We start from the raw sequence: 22,191 nt of genomic DNA, 5'->3' as shown, positions 1-22,191 counted from the left end.
GATACACAGAAGTATAAGACAAAATTTTTTCCCTCATTAAGAGGCAATGTGGCACAGTGAAAAGAATGCTAGCTCTGAAATCAGAGAACTTGGGTTCAAATGCTGCCTTTAACTCTTACTACTGGGCAGCTAGGTGGCACAGTGGATAGAGCACTGGCCCTGGAATCAGGAGGACCTGAGTTCAAATTCAGCCTCAGTCACTTGATACCTACTAGCTGTGTGACCCTGGGCAAGTCACTTAACCCCAATTGCCTCACCAAAAACAAAACAAAACAAAAAACTCTTAATACCTGTGTAAACTTGGGGAAGTCACTTAACTTCCATGAGCCTCAGTTTCTTAATCTTTAAAATGAGGGAGTTGGACTAGATGACCTCTGAGGCCCCAGTCAGCTCTAAAAAAGCATGTGCTATATTTTGGGAAGAAAAGACATATATATGCCTACTATTGGATTTCAAAGAGTTTCCCAGAGAAAGTATAAATTAAGGTAGGCCTTTAAAAGAAAGTAGATTTTAGATAAACAAGGGATTTTCGTTATTGTTATTGTCATTGTTCAGTTGTGTCCAACTCTTCTAGACCTCCTTTGGGGTTTTCTTGGTAAAGATACTAGAGTGATTTGCCATTTCCTCCACTAGCTAATTTTACAGAAGAGGGAACTGAGGAAAACAGGGTTAAGTGATTTGCCCAGGATCACACAGCTAGTAGTGTTTTCTCTACTGGACCACCTAGCTGCCCTTAAGCAAGGGATGGGGGCGGGGGGAGGGGTGTTAGGGGGAAAATATATGTAATACTACATTCTATCTTTAAGAACCAAATAGGGGCAGCTAGGTAGCACAATGGCCCTGGATTCAGGAGGACCTGAGTTTAAATCCAACCTCAGACACTTGACACTTACTAGCTGTGTGACCCTGGGCAAGTCACTTAACCCTCATTGCCCTGCAAAAAAAAAAAAATGGAGTATTGTGGAAAAGGCAGTTTGAGCGGACATTTAGAAGTTACAGGTAAAAAAAATGCCTTAGCATGAGGTGTTTTTTCCCTATGAAGTCAAGACAAGAATATGTATTTTTAACTTATGAGCTGTGAGAGTTTATGGAGAAGGCAGAAGATCAGGAAAAAGTTTGTGTTAAAACTGTCTTAACTATTATATTATAGAAATCTGTTATGGGGAAAAAACATAAAGAGAAGTCTATGAAAAGTGTGTCTGGTAAAGAGACTGTTTTTCTGTCATGAATAGAGAAAAGCTGGAGAAGAAAGAAAGAAAAGGAAAAAGAAAGAGAGAAAGAAAGACAGGAAATGGCAAACTCTTTTCTTATGGAGTGCTTAACAATTTTATTATATAAATAAGATTTTTGAAAAGAGACTATTTGATATCTTGAAAGAAACTGAATAGTGTGGGACTATGTCTTCACAAGTGAAGAGAAAATCACTTGCCTTTATGGTGAGAGTTTTAACTCTGGCTGTTACATTTTTCATCACCAAAATATTATAAATAATTATTTATGTCTTGGTTATTACTAAACTAATTACTGGTTATTACTAAACTAATTTGTTAATAAATTTCATGTTTAATCATTTCAATATTTAAACATGTTATTAAGTGGATTACTATGCAGAGAAATATAATGTAATTACCACTAGGGAAGGTTTCTCCTTTTTATTAAACCAATAATTTAAACAAATTTATTAAACAAATAATAATTAACGGAATTGGGTGGAGGTTTGAGCTGATTAAGTAATGAGAAAGAGGTTGCAATTTTACTAATTGGAAAGAAAATATCCAAATATTCTAGATCTCCCTAGAACATAGAATATTAAGATTAAATATGGGAACAAGACAAATAGGCTAAGTACCTACAAGTGAGTGGTCAACCATAGTATAATCTTGGACAGATATGAGTAAAAGTACAAAGACAGGAAAATGTAAGGCAGCTTTGAGGAACAGGAAGTAGATGATCCTGATTGGAATACAGAGCTTTGCATAGGGCACTAGTAAATGAGAAAGCTGAAAATACAATTTGGGACCAAAGGACCTTGAATGCTAAGCTAATAAAGAGAAGAATATTACATGATTGTGGTGGTAGTGTTTATACTGAGCCAATTCTTTAGTTGCTAAAGAATTCAAAGGTTTTTGGGTGGGGAAGCATCTTAGGAAGCCTAATTTGGTATTCATTTCCAGTATCTATCTGAAAGATAAAGAGTGGAGAGAGTACATCCTACATAAAATAATCAAGTTGACCTAGCTGACACCAATGAGAAAGGAAAGGGTGAATCTAAGAAAGATTCTAAAAGAACTGCTACTACTTGGCAACAGATTTGGAGTAAAAAAAGAAGTCAAAGATTCAATTCAACAAATACTTATTAGGCAGTGGGGAGCCTAAAGGAATGTTTGTTGACTTGAAAGATGATTCCTTTGTCCTTAGGGATTTTTTTTTTCTATATCACAGCCCAAAAGATACGGGCACATTAATCCCAAAGTACTCATTCCCAACTATCCATGAATCTTTTCCTGTTGAAATTTCAAAGAAAAATATGTGAAATTATATGATCAGGAGCCAAAAGTGAGACCTGGTATGAAAAAGATAGTATTATAAAAATAAATCTTCTACATGGAAGCTCTTTGAAGAAGCAAAGTATGGTCTTTTGGGGTCTGTCCATTTCACACAGTGGACATTCAGTATAACTATTCTGAGTGCAGTATGCATAGAGGTATGGGGAGGTGGTATGGGTGGTCAAGTCAATAAGCAAGCACTCTTCTTTACAATAAGAATACAAAGAAAGTGGAGGGGGGACAAGTCTCTGCTTTCAAGAACTTCACAACATGTGAACAAATAACGAACAATAAAATAAATTGGATTTAATCTCAGAAGGAATACATCAGCATTAAATTAAGGGGAATGGGGAAAGGCTTTTTGCAGGTGATATTTAAGCTTGAAAGAAGACAGAGAAGCCTGGAAGGAAAGAAGAAGAGGGAGAGAATTGGAGACATGGGGGACAGACAGTGAAAATGAAGTTAGGAGATAAAGTGTCATATGCAAGGAACAGCAAGGGGACCAGTCGCTAAATAATGGATTATGTGGAGGTAGTAATCTGTAAGAATACCAGAAATGTAGCAAGGGCCAGGTAATAATGGGCTTTAAAAGCCAAACAGAAGATTTTATACTTGATTCTGGACTTAATAGGGTGCAGAGTTTCTCCCTTTTATAGAAGTAATCTTATTTCAGCTTACTTTGTGGTATTCTTCTTTTCCCCCTGTTTGGGGTTAGTTATGTTCACTGTGTTTTCTCCTCATGTATTTTCAGTAAAGGATTACCTTCAAGTTCTACTTTCACATTAGAAGATAGTGCCATCTATTTGACTTCTGAGCAGAGCACACTGGAAACACAGGATGATAATGCCTCTGTATTGGACGTCTATTTAGTAAGTTTTATTTGTCTTTTGTGTTTTTCTTTTTTTACTCCAATCTTATCACTTAATGGGTCCAGATCCCATTTTATACAAGGGCACATTTCATAAAATTAGACATCCTTGATTTGTTTGTTGTTGTAATATTGAATGAACACAATGACATACCAAGGCTGGCCTTAAACAAGTGAAGCCATTTTGAGTCCAACTTTCATCTTCAAAGTCAGTTCACTCAGAGCACAAAATGGACAGTCAGAAAATACAGATGAGACTTTTTTTGCTGAAGGACATTAGTAAGATCACCTAATTATAAGTTGTAGTAGACTTCTGGGATAAGCATATTTTTCTTAAGAGTGAATAAATAAGGTCAGGGGCAGCTAGGTGGCTCAGTGAATAGAGCCACCGGCCCTGGATTCAGGAGGATCTGAGTTCAAATTTGGCCTCAGACACTTGACACTTACTAGCTGTGTGACCCTGGGCAAGTCACTTAACCCTCATTGCCCCCCAAACACAGACAAAAAGAGTGAATAAGGTCCTTCCTTGGAATCCATTCTACCCATATGGCATTTAATTTTGCCCTCTGTAGCCTCAGGGTTCACTAAGTTAGTTCTAAGTGGTGCCCATAAAACTATTCTAATTGATAAGCCAGAAAAGAAGAAACTGTTTTCCCCTGCCAGAGAGAGAGGGAAAAAGAAAGGAAGGAATGAAGAAAGAGAGAGAAAAGGAAGGAAGGAGAAAGGGAGAGAAAGGTAGAAAGGAAGGGAGGAAGGAAGGAAAGAAGGAAGGAAAGGGGAAGAGAGAGAGCAAGAAAGAAAGAGAGGAAGGAAGGAAGATATATCAACACAGATACAGTAGATCTTCATTATTTGTAGATTACAAATTTGTGAATTCACCTACTCAATAAAATACTCCTGACACATTTTCTCAGTCTGCCCAGAAATGTGCAAAGTGGTAGAAAATTAGTCCCCTAATGTATATGTTCCCGTCAAACAAGGCAGTCTCCTGCCTTCTTGTTTTAGCTTTCATATTGAAAACAAGTGTCCTTTTCAAGGTCTATTTAGTCCTATGTTTTTTGAATTTTTGTGCTTTTTCTTGATGATTTCATTATTTAAAATGTCCCCATAGCTTAGTGCTGTAGTACTTTAGTGTTCCTAAACACAAATAGACCGTAACATACCTTACAGAGAAAATACGTGTGTTAGATAAGCTTCATTCAGGCATAAGTTTAATGTTATTGAATTAACAATACAATCCATCCAGGAAAATGAAGGGGAAATTCATCAATCTACTCATAAGGCCATTCTAGAAAATGGTAAATTAAATGTTGTGACCAGAGGCCCCCAAGGTACCTAACCCTATACTTCCCCTAGGAGCAATGGTTCAGTATTCATTAATTCCATGTTTGCAGCAATTTTTATAGAACATTAACTACTGCAAATGATTAAAATGAACTCTGTGTATATATGTATGTGTGTGTGTGTATGTGTATATTTCTCCTTCACATAGAGCTCCTTCCTTCTTTATACCTACACACAGTTCCATGAAACAAATGAAGTGTTGATTGATTATCTTCCATTTTTTTTCAAGTAACACTGTGACTGACTGGAGCATTGCTCGTTCCTTAGCAAACACTCCCAGGGTATCATGGGTATGTATGTGTTAGATGTTGTCTCATTGAAAAGACTAACAAAGCAACAGGACCAAAGTTAAAGTATGTGTGAAGTGAAATTTTAGAGATTTTAGGAAAGGCCTCCAGAATATGCAAATCACTGCTCTGACTTAGGTAGATTCAGGACCAGAGTTGATTTCAAATGACCATTCATATGAAAAGATTATCATACCACTATAATAACATATCATATTATGCTTTAAAGTTTGAGAACTGCTTTATTTACATTCTTTCATTTGCTCTCTCACAATAACCCTGTGAGGTAAGTGCTACAGCTATTACTAGCTACATTTTACAAATGAGATGTTAAGTGACTTGCCCAGGGTCACATTGCAAGTAAATGTCTAAGGTAGGATTCAAACCCATGTCCTCTTATCACTAATCTAGCAGTAGACTATGCCATGCTCCTCTATAAACTAAAATGCCTACCAAGCAGCAAAGGGAAGCCTTGTAGTCAGATGTTATAATATGCTTTTTTTTTAAGCAGTTAGGGGCAGCTAGGTGGTGCAGTGGATAAGGCACTGGCCCTGAATTCAGGAGGACCTGAGTTCAAATCCGGCCTCAGACACTTGACACTTACTAGCTGTGTGACCCTTCACAAGTCACTTAACCCTCATTGCTCTGCCAAAAAAAAAAAAAATGCAGTTAGGGCTAAGCAGTCCAGGGTCAAGCAGCTAGTAAGTGTCTGAGGCCAGATTTGAACTCAGGTCCTCCTGACTCTGGGGCTGCTGCACTGTGCCACCTAATTTTACCTTCCTTTTTTTTCTGGCCATTCTTAAAGCTTTCCCTCTAAGATAGTTCAGCCAACATTCACCCAAGATACTTTGCTAGATGTTCCTGCTGTGTAGGTGTTCTTTAATAGAAGAATATATAGTTCTATAAATTGTAGTGAGTAAAAGTAGTACACTGGAAAGATGAATGGCTTTGGAGTCAGAAAACCTGGGTTCAAATCCTACCTCTTTCATTTACACCCTCAAGTTCTCAACCTCTCAAAGTCTCAGTTTTCTTGTCTGTCTGATGAGGGGGTGACACCAGATGAGATCCTATGATCCTATGAAAATAATTTTTGAAGGGGACGGGTACATATCCTAATTTTACTGGTTTCTTATTTGGCTAGAAAATCATTTATTGGACAACAGCAAAAATCATTTTAAAATATTGTTCTTGAATTTGCATCTTTATATAAATAACAACTAGTTTAATGTAATAAAACCTTCTAGCTAAAGGTAATGATGATCCAATTCCAGAAGTCTTTAATAGCATGTTAGTCTCGGAATCTGGGATACTGGTTTTCAAATCCAGAAACAGGCACTGCACTAACTTGTGACTATTGGCAAGTTGCCTAACCCTCAGTTTACTCATCTGTCCACTGGGAATAATAACACCTGTAGTACCTACCTCATAGAGTTATCGTGGGATTTAAATAAGATCATTTATATAAAACACTTTGAAAATTTTAAAACATTATGAAAATATCTGGCTTTATTATTAGATATTGTAAAGCCTAAAATTTCTAACTATGATGTCTAAAAATCTAATGAGTGGTCACCTTAAATTAGAAACATATGGTACCAATCTTCGGGCATTAAATATTTATTAAAGTATATTAGGGTTTAGTAAAGAGAACACGTGGAAAAAGAAAGAAAAAACCCTAGTTCCCTGTACCTGAAGCCGCTCCTCTCCTCACCTCCAATGGAAAGGACCTTTTGCCCCCTTCTCTCGAGCAGAAGCCCTCTGTGGGCCTGCCCAGGCACGGTCCCTACACACACAGTTCCAAGCTAATTAGCTGGTAGCAGTGATTGACATGACTTATGGGCGTTTTTATGAAGAGATGTAACTGTTCGGATGCTAATCACATTCTTTTTCCTCAGGGCAGTGCTCTGATTCTCACATTCCCCCCTGTGCTTCATGTGAAGAAACATTGTTTCCTTACATGAAGCAATAACATTACACATGCTTATGACTAACAAAGTAAAGGGAATGAAAAGAGAGAAAAAGAAATTGAGCGATGCATTAACAAAGGCTAAAGGGGGAACTCCCCTTTTAGCAGGTGGACATTATAAACAGTGTATATACAATGTGGAAAAGGAAAACAGGAAAATGTCCATTTAAGTCTTTGGAAGTCTTTTCTCAGATGATTCTTGGGATGTCCTCTAGGTGTATTTGTGGAATGCCTTTCAGGTGTTTCAGATACTGGTAATCAGCTGGGAAATTTTCCTACAAAATTGAGCTTAACACAACTTTAAATAGCTTTGCCAATAATCAGATCAAATAATGAGAGTTCTCAAAAACATGTCTAAGGAAATTCAGAATCTTAGTTGTTACACATGAAACATATAATAAAAACAAAAATTGAAACATTCTCTAAAACTTAATATTACTACACTCCCCTCCTGTGGAGAATAAATTGAGAAGATAATTGTGATATTAATTTAGAAAATAATTTTTATCTTTGTTTCATCACTTTTTGCATCATCTTCCTAATTCTCCTCATGCCATTATGATAAATTAAAGAATCTAATATAATTGGTAGCAGATGTCAAGGCCAAATCCAACATTGTATTTATCATGACACCTGAGATAATTATGGAGGTTACCATAAAAGAACAGAGAAATAAGAGAAATGAGCATTGACAAACTTCATGGCTCTATAGACAGCTGATGCAGTATGCTGAGGGGAAACTGAGTTAGGCTTAATCAGATCCATGGGATTAAGACATCCATGGCATCAGGTTTATAGGAGGAGGAAATTAAAGTCAGGTATCAAATGAGATGCATAGTCCGGCCACCCAGTGCCATGTGGGGAAAAATTAAACCAAGAAAATCCAACCTCGCCTCTTGCCAATCAATAGCTGTTTTCTTGGCCTTTCCCAAGGCAGTGCAATACCTAGACTTCATGTGTGTCTCCCCTTTTGTGACAGTTCAGTGTCTGCTCTTGTATGCATTCCTCTTATGATTGGCTGGCATCTTGGCCAACTGGCATCTGGTAACTCAAAATGAAGGCAATTAATGTCTTACGTGATAAGTTCCCATAATCCAAGTCTCATATGGATTTAAAACTTTTGGATAATAATGATCGCAAAAAATGTGAATGTGCCTAGATTCAGAATATAATATACAATTATGCAATAATTCCAAGTAATAACCTTTTTTTACTAAGTATACAATTACTTTTGTGAAAAATCAGAATATATTTTAATAAAAGTTAAAACACAATCTTAAAAGAATAAGAATCTCCTTCTTTTATAACATGACTAATGCAGAAATATGTTTGATGTTATTATATATACAATATATACATACATATATATATATAAACACCTATATCAGATTAACTGCTATCTAGGGGAGAGGGGAAGGGAGGGATAAAAATTTGAAATTGGAAATCTTATAAAAACAAATGTTGAGGGGCAGCTAGATGGCGTAGTGGATAGAGCACCGGCCCTGGATTCAGGAGGACCTGAGTTCAAATCCGGCCTTAGCCACTTAACCCTTCCTAACTGTGTGACCCTGGGCAAATCACTTAACCCCATTTACCTCACCAAAAAAAAAAATGTTGAAAACTATCTCTACATGTAACTGGAAAATAATAAAATACTTTTATTCAAAAAAAAAAAAAAAGAATCTCTACAAAAATAAGCCTATACTATTGAGTCCAAAATGTAGTTTCAATAGCATAAAAAAGAAACCCTTATGTAACATTTGAACTGACTTTTTTTAATTAAAATTTTTTAAGTCTAGAACATTATTTATTTGATATCTAAAATCCCCAAATAGCATATTATTATATTACACAATATGTCCCTATTTATGATGATAATAAATTTGATTACATGAATATGAAAAAACATTTGCAAATGTTCCCTCTTTTTATATGCTTATCAAAAATAATACTTCTAGAATTAATTTACACTTGCCATGGCAACCAATTTGCCTGGGAAATGCTTTATAGAATTTGATCAAATAATCAGTTGAAAAAAAAAAACAATTTAGAATATGGGAGCACAATACTCCCAGAATTAATATTGTATTATGAAATCAAAACCATCTTGCATTGGTTCTAAATTGAAGAGATAGATGAATAGAACAAAATACACATGAAAGAATAAGAGACAATGAAATTCAATGGTCTACATGTGCTGGTACTGGTTTTACATGGGAGCAATGTATCCATGAGTCCTCTTCGATTTTGATGGCAGTCGGGAGTTGTTAGCAACACTTCAAAAGGACTGTCCCATGCTGGCTGGGTCCCACTAGTTCACTGAAAATTTTTGATCTGTAAGGGCCAAAATTCTGTATGGAGAGAGTTAATTGGGCAGCTCACTGTAATATTGGGGTAAGAAAGGAGAGTAACAGCCTCTTTTCAAAAAAACAAAGCAGGGTTTATTAATGAGAACAAATTTAAAACACAAGTAAAGTTAATAGAACTAGGGACAATGAAAAAGGGAATAGGGGAAGGAAATAAATACAGCCAGCAAACTCACCACCACCCTAAAAGAGTAGTTTCAAAAAGAGCCAGCTGTGCAGCGTCCCTCTCCCCCTCGGTGAAGTCTCCTTCCTTCTCTCTCCAAGAAGCCCCCTTTCCCATAGGAAACATGGCCAACCACACACACAGCCCCAAGCTAATTGGCTGGAAGCCCTGATTGACAGAACTAACAAGCGTCTCTACAGAGATGAGTTCTGGACACCGAAGACCACCTGACTTGTCCTCACCAGGCTTCTCATCATGGCGGGGCTTCCCTCATTATAAATTTGGCCAGGCCCATGCAGGCACACAGTTGTCCGGTGCAAGGTCAGCGCTCACAGGTGCATGCATGCCAGGGTCTCCAATCCCAACCAAAGATGGGGTCAGAGAAACCCCAAATCACAACCAATTCCTTACAGATATATACACTGTCTCCTCGTCTCAAATCATGTAAGGAGAAGTCCAAGGGGCTAGCCTGTACTGCTGCTCCTGCCTCGTGGAGTTCACATAGTCTGGCATGTAATTCTGGTATATAGGAAGCAATAGAGGTAGCTCCCCCGACCAGTGATGTATATACTGAGGGAAAAGGTTTTGCTTGGATAGGAGGATGACCAAAAAGCAACTCATAAGGTGATATATGTAGTTCTCCTCTTGGCCTGCTGCACAAATAGAACAGTGCCAAGGGTAGAATATTAGGCCACTTCAAATGACTTTCAGTGCACAATTTGCCAATCATGCTCTTAAGCTCATTATTCATACATTCTACCTGGCCTGAGCTTTGTGGGTGGTAGGGTGTATGGAACTTTGGAGTTACTCCCAGGAAAGAGTAAATTTGGGATAAAACAGAATCAGTAAAATGTGTGCCTTTGTCAGAATCTATGTGGACTGGTGGGCCAAAGCAAGGGACTATTTCCTTAAGGAAGGTTTTGGCAACAAAGGCAACTATGGCTTGGGAACATGGAAAAGCTTCTACCCACCGAGTGAGTTGATCAACTATAACAAGACAAAACTTATAACATCCTGCCTTAGGTATTGTGATATAATCAATTTGTAGATGCTCAAAAGGTGTATATGCTAAAGGATGCCCTCCATAAGCTTTAGCCCGGAAAGCATGTTGATTATAAGTCTGACAGACAGAACAAGAGGCACAAGCCCTAGAGGCCACATTAATAACTCCAGGGGCAATCCAAACCCTTTTTACTGAGTCCACAATTCCTTGTGTGCCAAAATGGCCTTTTCTGTGAATAGATAGGCATACCTGATGATAGAAGCTCCGGGGGAGAACCAGCTTCCCCTCCGAAGTCACTCAGACCCCACTGACTTCTTTAGCCTTGAATTTCTTTTTCCACTTCTCTACTTCAGACTTACCATAAGTAAGAGAAATGGAAACATCATCAGAAGAAGAAAGATTAAATGCATATTCAGGGGCTTCCAAAGCAGCAAGTTTAGCAGCAGCAGCTAAATTCATTCATTCCCTTTTGAAACAGGGTCGCTTTTTGCAGTATGTGCAGGACAATGAACAATAGCTAAGGCAGATTGGAATTTTAAGGCAGATAGGAGATCTTTAATAAATTCTCCATTAGCAATAGCTTTGCCAGCAGAGGGTAAAAATCTTCTTTGCATCCAAAGCATTCCTACAGCATGGCAGACACTAACATATTTAGAATAAGTATAAATAGTAGCACTTTTTCCTCTGCCTAGAGAACAGGCTTGTGTGAAAGCCTCAAGTTCAGCAGCCTGTGCACTAAAATGTCAAGGCAGAGAAGCTGCCCAGATAGTATTATAATCAGAAACTACAGTAGCACCTGTATAATGGGTCCCCTCACACATAAAAGATGACTGTCAGTATGGAAGATAAAATCAGGGTTCTCTAAGGCTGTGTCAAAAAGATCATCATGAGGTTTCTCAGCTATGTCAACTAGGGAGGTGCATTCATGCAAAGTCTCCCCTGAGAATGGCAGGTCAGGGAGCAATGTTGCTGGGTTAAGGACTGTACAATGCTTTGAAGTGATTCTCTCATTTCCTAGCAGTGTTACTTCATATCTAGTGAGCCTTTGATCTGAAAAAGCCTGTGTCCTATGAGAGCACTGCAAGATTAGAGAGTTACCTAAGACCATATCAGAGGCTTTTTCTACCAAAAGAGCAGTAGCCACCACTGCCCTAAGGCAAGGTGGTGTACCAGCAGCTACTGAATCAAGTTGAGTGGAATAATAAGCTATTGGGCACTGCACAGGTCCTAATTTTTGAGTCAGGACCCCAGAAATCACTCCCCTCTGTTCATGTACAAAAAGAGTAAAAGACTTACTGTAGTCTGGGAGTCCTAGTGCAGGTGCTGATAACAAGACCCGTTTTAATTCTGTTATAGCTTAAAGATGCTGGGAATCCAAGTGTAAAGGTTCTAGGACAGAATTTTTGGTTAGAGATGTAATTTCACCAAAAGAGGGTATCCATTGTCTGCAATATCCAGCTGCTCCCAGAATAGCCCTTAGCTGCTTCTTAGTAGAGGGAACAGAGAGTTATTGAATAGTCTGGACATGCCTAGGAGAGATGGATCCCGTGCCAGCAGCCAAAACAAAACCCAAATATTCCACCTGAGGTAGACACCATTGTACTTTAGACTTAGAGACCTTATGGCCTCATCTGTGCAACTCTAATAACAGGTATCAGCTGTCTTCCTGGCAAATCTCAGCATTAGGTGTAGCCAGGAGTAAGTCATCTACATATTGGACTAAAGTGGAACCTTTAAATGTACTGGAGGCTAAATCCTGCTGCAAAATTTGAGAGAATAGTACGGAACTATCAACAAACCCCTGTGGGAGTCTGGTCCAAGTCCACTGTCTATTCTTCCAGGTAAAGGCAAACAAGTATTGGAAATCCTGATGTACTAGTATTGAAGAGAAAGCAGAGCATAGAGCTACCACTGTGAAGTATGTTACTTCACATGGGATTGAGGAAATGATAGTAGCAGGGTTAGGTACTATTGGATGTCTGGGTATAACATAGGAATTAATTGCTTGCAGATCTTGTACAAAATGGTAAACGAGCTTGCCATCTGGCCCAGGCTTGGGTTTTTGAACTGGCAAAATAGGACTATTACATGGGGAATAAGGGCATGGAATAATTATGCCTTGGTTTGTCAAAGCCTCAATTATAGGAGAAATTCACTCAATGGCTTCTCTTGATAAGGTATATTGTGGAATGGATGGTGCTGGGCTATCTTTGGTCTTAATGATAATAGGCACAGAATATTTAAGGAGACCTACATCAGTAGAGGAGGAAGCCCATAGGGACTCAGGAATTTCAGAAGGGATTTCAAATGTATCCCCCACTGTTTCCTGAGTGTCTGAGATCAAAATTGACAGTAAGTAGACAGTATCCTCTGGCACTTCAAGGGGAATGCCACCATCTGGAGAACAAGATATGGTTGCTCTAAGTTTACAAAGGAGGTCACGACCTAATAGGTTTGCAGGAGAGTCAGGCATAAGTAGGAATGAATGTTCTCCTATTAATGGGCCCAGATCCACTATGCGGGGGGTTAATTTTGCAATGGATTGGGCATTTCCTGAAATGCCAACTACATTTGGAGATCCAATAGATGTACATTCAGGGTCAGGTTTGCTCACCAGGACTGATCAATCAGTTCCTTACTTTCTATATTCCAGAGGTTCCAATAAGTTAAATCTTTGGGGCAATCAAAGTGTAGGATTATTTGCAAATTTTTCAGTGTTAAGTAGTCAAAAGAGCCGTTCTCTAACCATTTGTTTTCCAGTAAGCAAAAATTAGTGTCCTTAATTTCTATAGTATCATCAGTCCCCTTTTTGCAATTCAAAAATTTCCTCACTATAACACAAAGAAAAGTAAGAATAAAAATAGCAGTAGAACATTTAAATTCATAAGGACCAACAAGATTTCAATCCTAGCCTGGGTGAATAACCAGGAAAAAAAGCTCACAAGGCTAAAACTCAAGAGATTACAATCCATTGGAAAAAGTAAAGGGAGAGACACATGGAAATAGAAGGCTAAAATTAGAAAAAGGGTACTTAGTGGCTAACTTAAAACTTAAAGAAAAAAGGTACTTAGGAGCTAACTTAAAACTTAAAGGGATAGCACATTGGAAATAGGGGGAAATTTCTTACACAACCAGAAGATCAGAAGATTGGGGTTCAGCTTTCCTCTTTGTGATCAGCCAAATTGTGAAGCCTAAAATTTCTAACTGTAATGTCTAAAAATCTAATGAGTGGTTACCTTAAATTAGAAATGTATAGCACCAATCTTTGGGCATTAAGTGTTTATTAAAGTATATTAGGAGTTAGTAAAGAGAACACATGGAGAAAGAAAGGAAAAACCCTAGCTCCCTGCACCTGAAGCCGCTCCTCTCCTCTCCTCTCCTCACCTCCAATGGAAAGGCCCTTCTCCCCACTTCTCTCAAGCAGAAGCCCTCTGTGGGGTCTTCTGCCCACCCAGGCACAATCCCTACACACACACAGTTCCAAGCTAATTGGTTGGTAGCAGTGATTGGCATGACTTATGGACGTTTTTATGAAGAGATGTAACTGTTCGGATGTTAATCACATGCTTTTTCCTCAGGGTGGCACTCTGATTCTCACAATATCAACAAATGTAAATCCATATAGAGGAAGGTAGGAAGAAAAATAACAATAACAATAGAGTCACCCAGGGCAGCTAGGTGGCACAGTGCATAAAGCACTGGTCCTGGATTCAGGAGGGCCTGAGTTCAAATCCAGCCTCAGATACTTGACACTTACTAACTGTGTGACCCTGAGCAAGTCACTTAACCCTCATTACCCCACCAAATAAATAAATAAACAGTAGAGACACCCAGAAATTCATAGGAGATTTAAAAAACCAAGACAGGTGTGCACAATAAAAACTCTTGGCCTTCCATACACAAATGTACAAAGCATGAGTAGGTTGAACTAGAGATCCTGAATCAAGGAGATAAATCTAATCTTATAGGTAAGTGAGGTACAGTAAAATGGGATTCATGAGTAGACTAAGGCTCTAAAAGCAAAGGTATATCTTGTTCAAAAGTCAGTCAAGCATTTTTTTACATACCTACTATGTGAGAGGCACTGTGCTACGTGCACAATATACAAAGAAAAGCAAAAGATGATTCCCTGTTCTCAAGGAGCTCATAGTCTAATGGAGGAGACAGCATACAAACAACTGCACAAAATGTGTGTGTGTGTGTGTGTGTGTGTGTGTGTACAGGAAAAATTAGAGATTGTCAGTAAAGGGAAGAAATTAGCATTAAGGGGGATGAAGAAAGGCTTTTGTCAGAAGGTGGGATTTTACCTGATACTCAAACAAAATAACAGAGAGGGACAGAAATGTGGACTGGGTAATAGGTGAATTTTGAAGTGCTCAAATGCCTAGCCCCAAAGTCTATTCATGACAGTCCTGATGTCCCCTTAAAGAAAAGTATTTAATGGATTACCTCAGGAATCTGTTGTAAGCCCTGTTCAATTTAACGTTTTTGCATTCTTAGCATATTTGCAAATGGTACAAAGTATGGAGGGATTGTGTTGCATAACACAGTCTGGAGGCACAAAAAAAAAATCTTGATTAAATTGATGGGCCAAATAGAATAAGATGAAATTTAATGTAGATAAATAGAAAGTCCTAGCCTAGGGTTCAAAAATTAGCTTGATAATTACAGGATGGGAGAAGCATAGCTAGGTAATAGTTTTTGTGGAAAAAAATAATTAGACAGGGGAAGGGTTTCATTGGATTGTGAGCTCCATATGATATGCATGACATAACAGCCAAAAATAAGAATAAAAATTAAAAAACAACCTTAGGCTTCATTAAAAGAGGTAGAATACAGGAGACAATGGTTCAACATCCAGACAAGGATGAACAGAACAGTAAGGGCACTGAAGATCATGCTTTATGAGCATTTGTTGCAAAAACTGGAGTTGTTTAGCCAGAGGAAGAGAAAACTTTAGGAGGAACAACATAAACACCTTTATGGATATCAATGAGCTTTTCTTAAGTGACTACTATGGTACAGGAACTGAGGATACAAACACAGAAGGAAAACAGTCCCTGCCCTAAAGGAGCTTACAATCTAAGGGAATATACATTATGTATATATATTATATGTATATACAGGCAGCTAGGTGGCACAGAAGATAGAGTACCCAACCTGGAGTCAGGAAGACTCATCTTCCTGAGTTCAAATCCAGCCTCAGACACTTACTAGCTATGTGACCCTGGGCAAATCACTTCACCCTGTTTGCCTCAGTTTCCTCATCTGTAAAATGAGCTGGAGAAGGACATGGCAAACCACTCCAGTATGTTTGCCAAGAAAATCCCAAATGGGCTCACAAAGAGTTGGGCATGACTGAAAAGACTGAACAACAACAAATTTTGAAGGGAAGGCATGAGCAGCTAAAAGGATCAGGAGAGGGGATGCTTGATCTGAGCCTTAAAAGAAACTAGGGATTCTACTAGGTGGAGAGAAAGCTAGAGCAAAGGTATAGCAACAGTAGATTCAGTACTACGTATAATGAATGGCAGGAAGAACAGTTTGAGGTGCTCCTAGTATGTGGGAAGCAGGGCAATGTGTAATAAGTTTGGAAAAGTAGGTTGGGACCAGATTGTGAAGGGCTATAAATGCAGCTAGGTGGTGCAATGGATAGAGTACCATTAATACTCTTCTTCCTGCCTGAGTTCAAATCTAGCCTCAGACTCTCACTAGCTATGAGACCCTGGACAAGTCACTCAACCTTGCTTGCCTCAGTTTCTTCATATGTAAAATGAAGGAAATAATAAACCATTCCAGTATCTCTGCCAAGAAAACCCCAAATGGGGTCATGAAGAGTCAGACACGACTGAACAACAACTTAAATGCCAAATGGAGGAGTTTAAATTTGATCCTGGAGGCAACAGCTAACCACTAGAGTTTGAACTGGGGCAGAGGGACAATCACATGTGACAATGGTCAGATTGGCACTTTAGGAAAATCACTTGGGCATCCATATGGAAGATCGATGGGGCTGGGGAGTGGGGGAGAGACTGGAGGCTGGAAGACCAGATTAGGAATCTGTTGTAATAGCCCAAGTAAGAAGTGATGAGGCAAGGGGCCGCTAGGTGGTGCAGTGGATAAAGCACTGGCCTTGGATTCAGGAGGACCTGAGTTCAAATCCTGCCTCAGATACTTGACACTTACTAGCTGTGTGACCCTGGGCAAGTCACTTAACCCCAATTGCTTCACCAAAAAAAGAAAAAAAAAAGATGATGAGACCCTGATGAGGTGGTGGTTGTGTAAGTAGTAAGAAGAGGACAGTGTGATAAGATATTATGGAGGAATAAAGGACAAGATTTGGAAGCTAATAAAACAAGTGAAATGAATCCTTCACACTTCTCCAGCCTACCACAAGACAGCAGCAATTCTACATCCTTCCTTAAAAAATTCCTGCTCAACTACACAGAGCAGGGAGCACTGAAGTCTAAATTTTTACCACTGGGCCTTGTGATAAAATAATGGGATATGGCAGACACCCAGGGGCCCCACCTATAGATTGATTTAGAATTGTTTGAAATGGGTGAGACTGAGAAACTGAGTACCTACTTAAAGGTAATTAGATTGTAACCACACCTGGCTATCCCTTAAGAAGGTATTGTTCTCAGAAGCTAAGGACTTTGAACTCAGCATGAGACCACCTTCAAGTCCAGTGAACCAATGGATTTGGATGATGCTAACCAATCAACTTGAAGCAGTGTGTAAGGACCGCCTCTGCTCCAGACCTATAAAAAGCTTACCACTTACAGTGGCAGAAAATTATTCTCCTACTTCATTCTTGTTATATACTTTACTTTTATGCCTCAAGGAAATATCCATGCTTACATTGTTTGATTAGAGAATATAATTTACAAAATTCATTACCCAAATCAACTCTCGATAAAGCTGAGAAGTGTAACATAGGGATCCAAAGCCATAATTCTCCGAGGCTTCAGGAGCCCCATTATTTACAATAGTAAAATGAAAGATAAATTTCTGCTTCTTGCTTTTTTGCACCAGATGAGACAGCTTAATAATTCCTTGGAAAGTCCACTTACCTGAATTGATATAGAAACTTTAGTGGAGGACCAGAAAATCTAATTGATTAGATACATTAGATACTAGATCTACCTCTGTGAACTTCACCTGACTCTTGCTGCCTATGAGCTATGGGGACATTAAGAGAGAGGAAAGGAAAGGAATCTACCTGTTATTAACAGGTATTTTCATCAGAACTGTTTGAGAGTAGACCAGACTCTCCTAGAAGTCACCCATGCCTTCCAGTGTCAGTTAAAGGTTTATCAAAGGTTGGGAGGTACTAATAATAAGAAGAGAATATAAGGTAGGTGTCAGGAGATATTGTAGAGTGAAGCAGGCACCAGTCTTACTGTGTGATCAAACCCAGACCTACCCACTTATTAATAGATAAGGAGACATCAATAAACATTTGCTAAATTGAATCACTTCCATCTCCAACTAGAAGTCAATTATTTGGGCAGCTAGGTGGTGAAGTGGATAAAGCACTCGCCCTGGATTCAGGAGGACCTGAGTTCAAATCTGGCCTCAGACACTTGACACTAGCTGTATAACCCTTGGCAAGTCACTTAACCCCAATTGCCTCACCAAAAAACAAAACAAAAAGAAGAAGAAGTCAATTATTCAAAATGTTGGTGGGTACCTCTTCTAGACAATTCAGAAATAGCTATTCTTATTACAAGACATGGTCTACTGTTCATTGACCCTCTAATACTCTAATTTGAGATTAATGAGAAAGCAAGAGTGAAATATGAAAGAATTGATGAAAACAGTCTCACTTCCCATGCAATTCCTCAAGTGGCTTCTTTAAGTTCTCTTTTCAAGACCTAAACTGTCACATTTGTTGTTGAGTCATTTAAGTCATGTTCATGTCTTCATGACCCCATTTGGGATTTTCTTGGCAAAGATACTGGAGTGGTTTGCCATTTCCTTCTCTAGTTCATTTTACACATGAAGAAACTAAGGCAAACAAAGTAAAGTGACTTGCATAGAATCATACAGGTAGTATGTGTCTGAGGCTGGATTTGAACTCGGGTTTTCCTGACTCCCGGCCTGGAGCTTTACCCATTGCACCACCTAGCTGCCCCCCAAAAATCGTCACGTTGTCCACTTCTTTCTCACATATAAATACATTCCTTACTTTGCCCAACTCCTAATCTCATCTCCTATGTCTTTTCTTTTCTCTTTATACCATGCCTGGGAAATGTGCAATGATAGGTTTAAATTCTGATACTCTTTTTATTCCTTTAGTCCCTGTATTTTCATTGCCTACCCTAATGGGAGAAACCAGCTGGCTGCTCATTTCTAGTGCTGCTAATGTTTGCCATGCTTTGGGAGAATTTTAACTTTGTTCATAGCCCTTGCAGTCTCATATGGATGGTAAACAACATTACCTCTGAGCTTTGTTTTGGGTTTTGGGGTTGTTGTTTTTAATACAACCAAACTATGCAGATCCTTAAAGAGGAGAATCAGTCACTCTCCAGAGTCAAAACAAGAAGAAAGGAACAAGACAAGAAAAAATATACAACATACTTTTCAGCTTCATAACAGAGGCTCATCATGTTATTTTCCTTGCTTCTACTGGCAACAAAAATCTGAAAAGATAAGGAGTCAAACTCCTACATCCCCAGGAGCTTACAGTTAACAGCACCATTTATAAATTTCTTGCAGTTGTATAGCAAATCAAGGTTTTTCTTAGCTAAAATGCAAAAATGGTGCTGAATTATTATTTTTCACTTATGTCCAACTACTGGAGTGGTTTACCATTTCCTTCTCCAGCTCATTTTACAGATGAAAAAACTGAGGCAAGCAGAGTTAAATGATTTGCCCAGGGTCACAGTTAAATTTGAATTCAAGATGCCCAGTGCTCTATCCACTGTTCCATCTAGTTGTCCTGGTGCTGAATAGATTATGTGATTATACTGTGGAGCTTTGTTAGGGTCAAATACTTTGAAATCCATATATCGTTTTTCTTTTTGGTACCAAAGGAATCTCATAAACTAGTCTGTTTTCTCTTCCTCTGATGCTTTCAACTTCATTTGCAATGTTGTAGTTTACTAAGGCTTGACAACTTCATTGTCTCTTATATCACTTTACTTATCTGGTTTTATAAAGTGCATTTCAAGCATATAGATCACCACCTAACTCTACCCCCTCCAAAAAAAAGAAAAAAAGACCTTGTTTGTAATCATTATTTTTATTTCAAACACTCCCCATTTAGAAATGAAAGAACATTTGCAGAAAAGAAGCCTAAAGATTCTGCTCCTGATTAACAAACATTAATAGCTGTCATTTTCATTCCTGGCAGAATAGTATATGGTATGGACACTAGTGTAATATCTACCTCATTTTACTTACAAATCTGGAGGGTATTATTTATGAGCCATGGAAATAGGAGATAGATTGTTTTATTGTTATGGAGACTCAATTATATTTCATTTCTATCATTGAATGTTTTAGAGGCAGCTAGGTGGTTCAGTTCCTGAGATCAGTAAAACCTGAGTTCAAATGTGGCCTCAGCCATTTATTAGCTATGTGGCTTTGGGCAAGTCACTTAACCTCTGCTTGCCTCAGTTTTTTCATCTGTAAAATGGAGATATAGCACCTACTTTCCAGGGTTGTTATGAGGATCAAAAAAGATATTTGTAAAATGCTTAGCACAGTGCCTATCACATAGTAGCTATATAAATACTAGCTAATTTTTTCCTCTGTATTTTTTATGTTCTAGGTTTTGTTTTGTTTTTTTTTTCATTTGGGCAGGTAGGTGGTACAGTAGAGATAAGTACCAGGCCTGAAGTCAGGAAGACATATCTTCTTGAGTTTAAATCAGGCTTCAGACACTTACTAGCTGTGTGACCCTGGGCAAATCACTTCACCCTGTTTGCCTCAGTTTCCTCATCTGTAAAATGAGCTGGAGAAGGACATGGCAAACCACTCCAGTATGTTTGCCAATAAAACCTCAAATGGGATCATAAAGAGTCAGACATGACTTAAAAAATAAATAACAATAGGTTTTTTACTCAGTCTCTATAACTATACCAGACACATAAAATTTATCTGACTTCTTTACATTTAAGTGGATTAGTCACCACTGAAATTTCCATTCCCTCCTTATTGCTGAGGGTTAGGTTTTCATCTGACTCCTTATCTGCCTCTTTTAATTCTTGCCTGGGATGAGGTGGAGTGCATTCATTCTCATTCCTTCTCTCTCTCTCTCTCTCTCTCTCTCTCTCTCTCTCTCTCTCTCTCTCTCCCTCTCCCTCTCCCCCCCCCCCATGTCTTAGATAGCAGTAGAGTACCAAGAGGGGGCAGCGTTATTAGGATAAGTTGTAAGAAATGTGGTTTTGAGTATCAGTAGATTTAATTAGGTTGATCAAGTTGGGTATCTTCAGTCACGGAGCCAAAGTAAGACCTTGATGAAGCTCCATGATGTGAAGACACCCTTGCATCATCAAGGAGAAACTGCTCTGATGTAAGCATGTCTTTATGTCTCTATGGCCAAGGCTCTGATAAACAGGGAAACAGCTAAGATAGGAGTTTACAAGATATGTGTCTATAGTGCCTTTCCTAGAAATCTGTTGGTTTATAACAGCATATGGTACTGAGAAGTTAGTATTTCAGTATAGGTTGAGTCTATGATGAGAAGGCCTTTCAATTCAGCCTAAAGGAGTCTTTGAGAGCCAAGCCATAATAGGAAAAGGAGATGATAAAGCATCTCCCTCTTGTCTCTCCCCTTCCCTCATTACCAATTACTCAGATTTCATATTGATTGTATCCTTGTATCTTCTCATGGGTTCCCTCAATGGTCTTAACTTATGTTGAAGCCATAGAGCCCCAACCCCTACCATAACTCTTGTGATAAAGTACCCAAGACAAACTAAGTATCTTTTTTCTGGAATATGGAATCTCTACTCCAGTCCTTTGTGTACTCAAAGATAGCACCTATTCGCAGTTTAACAAGTGGGATCTAAATTAAAAGAGAAAGAAACTGAGAGATACTGGAATGAGACTTTTAACACACCTAGTTCACATTGTTAATAGCAGAAAGTCTCCAAAGCACAAAGTGCTTGAGAGATGGAGGGGAAAAGAAATTATGAGACTTGAGTTCCTTTCCGTAATGATCCAGCAAAGAGAGAAACCCTAATCAAAAGCAATAAGAAGTAGTAGAAAGAAAGGGATGCAGAAAGAAGGAGGTGAGGACTGGGAAGTATCCCTCAATTGACATGGGCAGAAGGTCCTAAGAAGTATTTCCTTTTCCATTACTCCCTGGAACCTCCTTCCTGCTCTTTGGATCCTAATTCCCATCCCTTACACACACTCAGCACCTCGAAGAGTTCAGCAATAGTGGCCTGGAGATGGGGGATACAAGTGCCTATTGCCTTGTGGCTAAGAAGTGGAAGAATTCCTATTCCCACCGTTGAGGTTGGATGAGCTAGGGTCAGGACATCCCAAACTAGAATTTTAAATCTTTTTTCTCCCAAAAACATTACTATACATATTTGCACAATTCTATGGTACTACGTATATTAATGTATACTTCAGGTATAAGTTAAATTGATTTTTATGGGCTGGCCTGAAAACCTACCATTTGTAAC

General features: G+C 38.6%; 1 protein-coding gene across 3 annotated transcripts in view; it reads left to right on the top strand.

The window, feature by feature from the left end:
• The window catches only part of PIP5K1B (phosphatidylinositol-4-phosphate 5-kinase type 1 beta), a 339,881-nt gene that overhangs the window by 300,739 nt on the left and 16,951 nt on the right, over positions 1–22,191 (top strand). For 2 of the 3 annotated variants that reach the window (XM_043979091.1, XM_043979092.1), the window contains exon 14: positions 3,298–3,415. The exons of the other annotated variant lie outside the window; for it this stretch is intronic. In XM_043979091.1, the coding sequence (XP_043835026.1) occupies positions 3,298–3,415 (118 nt within the window). The remainder of the gene's footprint in view (positions 1–3,297; positions 3,416–22,191) is intronic. 3 annotated transcript variants of the gene reach the window in all.

This window comes from Dromiciops gliroides, chromosome 1, assembly GCF_019393635.1.
Source record: "Dromiciops gliroides isolate mDroGli1 chromosome 1, mDroGli1.pri, whole genome shotgun sequence".
Classification (NCBI taxonomy): Eukaryota; Metazoa; Chordata; class Mammalia; order Microbiotheria; family Microbiotheriidae; genus Dromiciops; species Dromiciops gliroides.
The sequence above is the reverse complement of the archived record's forward strand: the minus strand, read 5'-3'. Positions and strand labels throughout refer to the sequence as shown.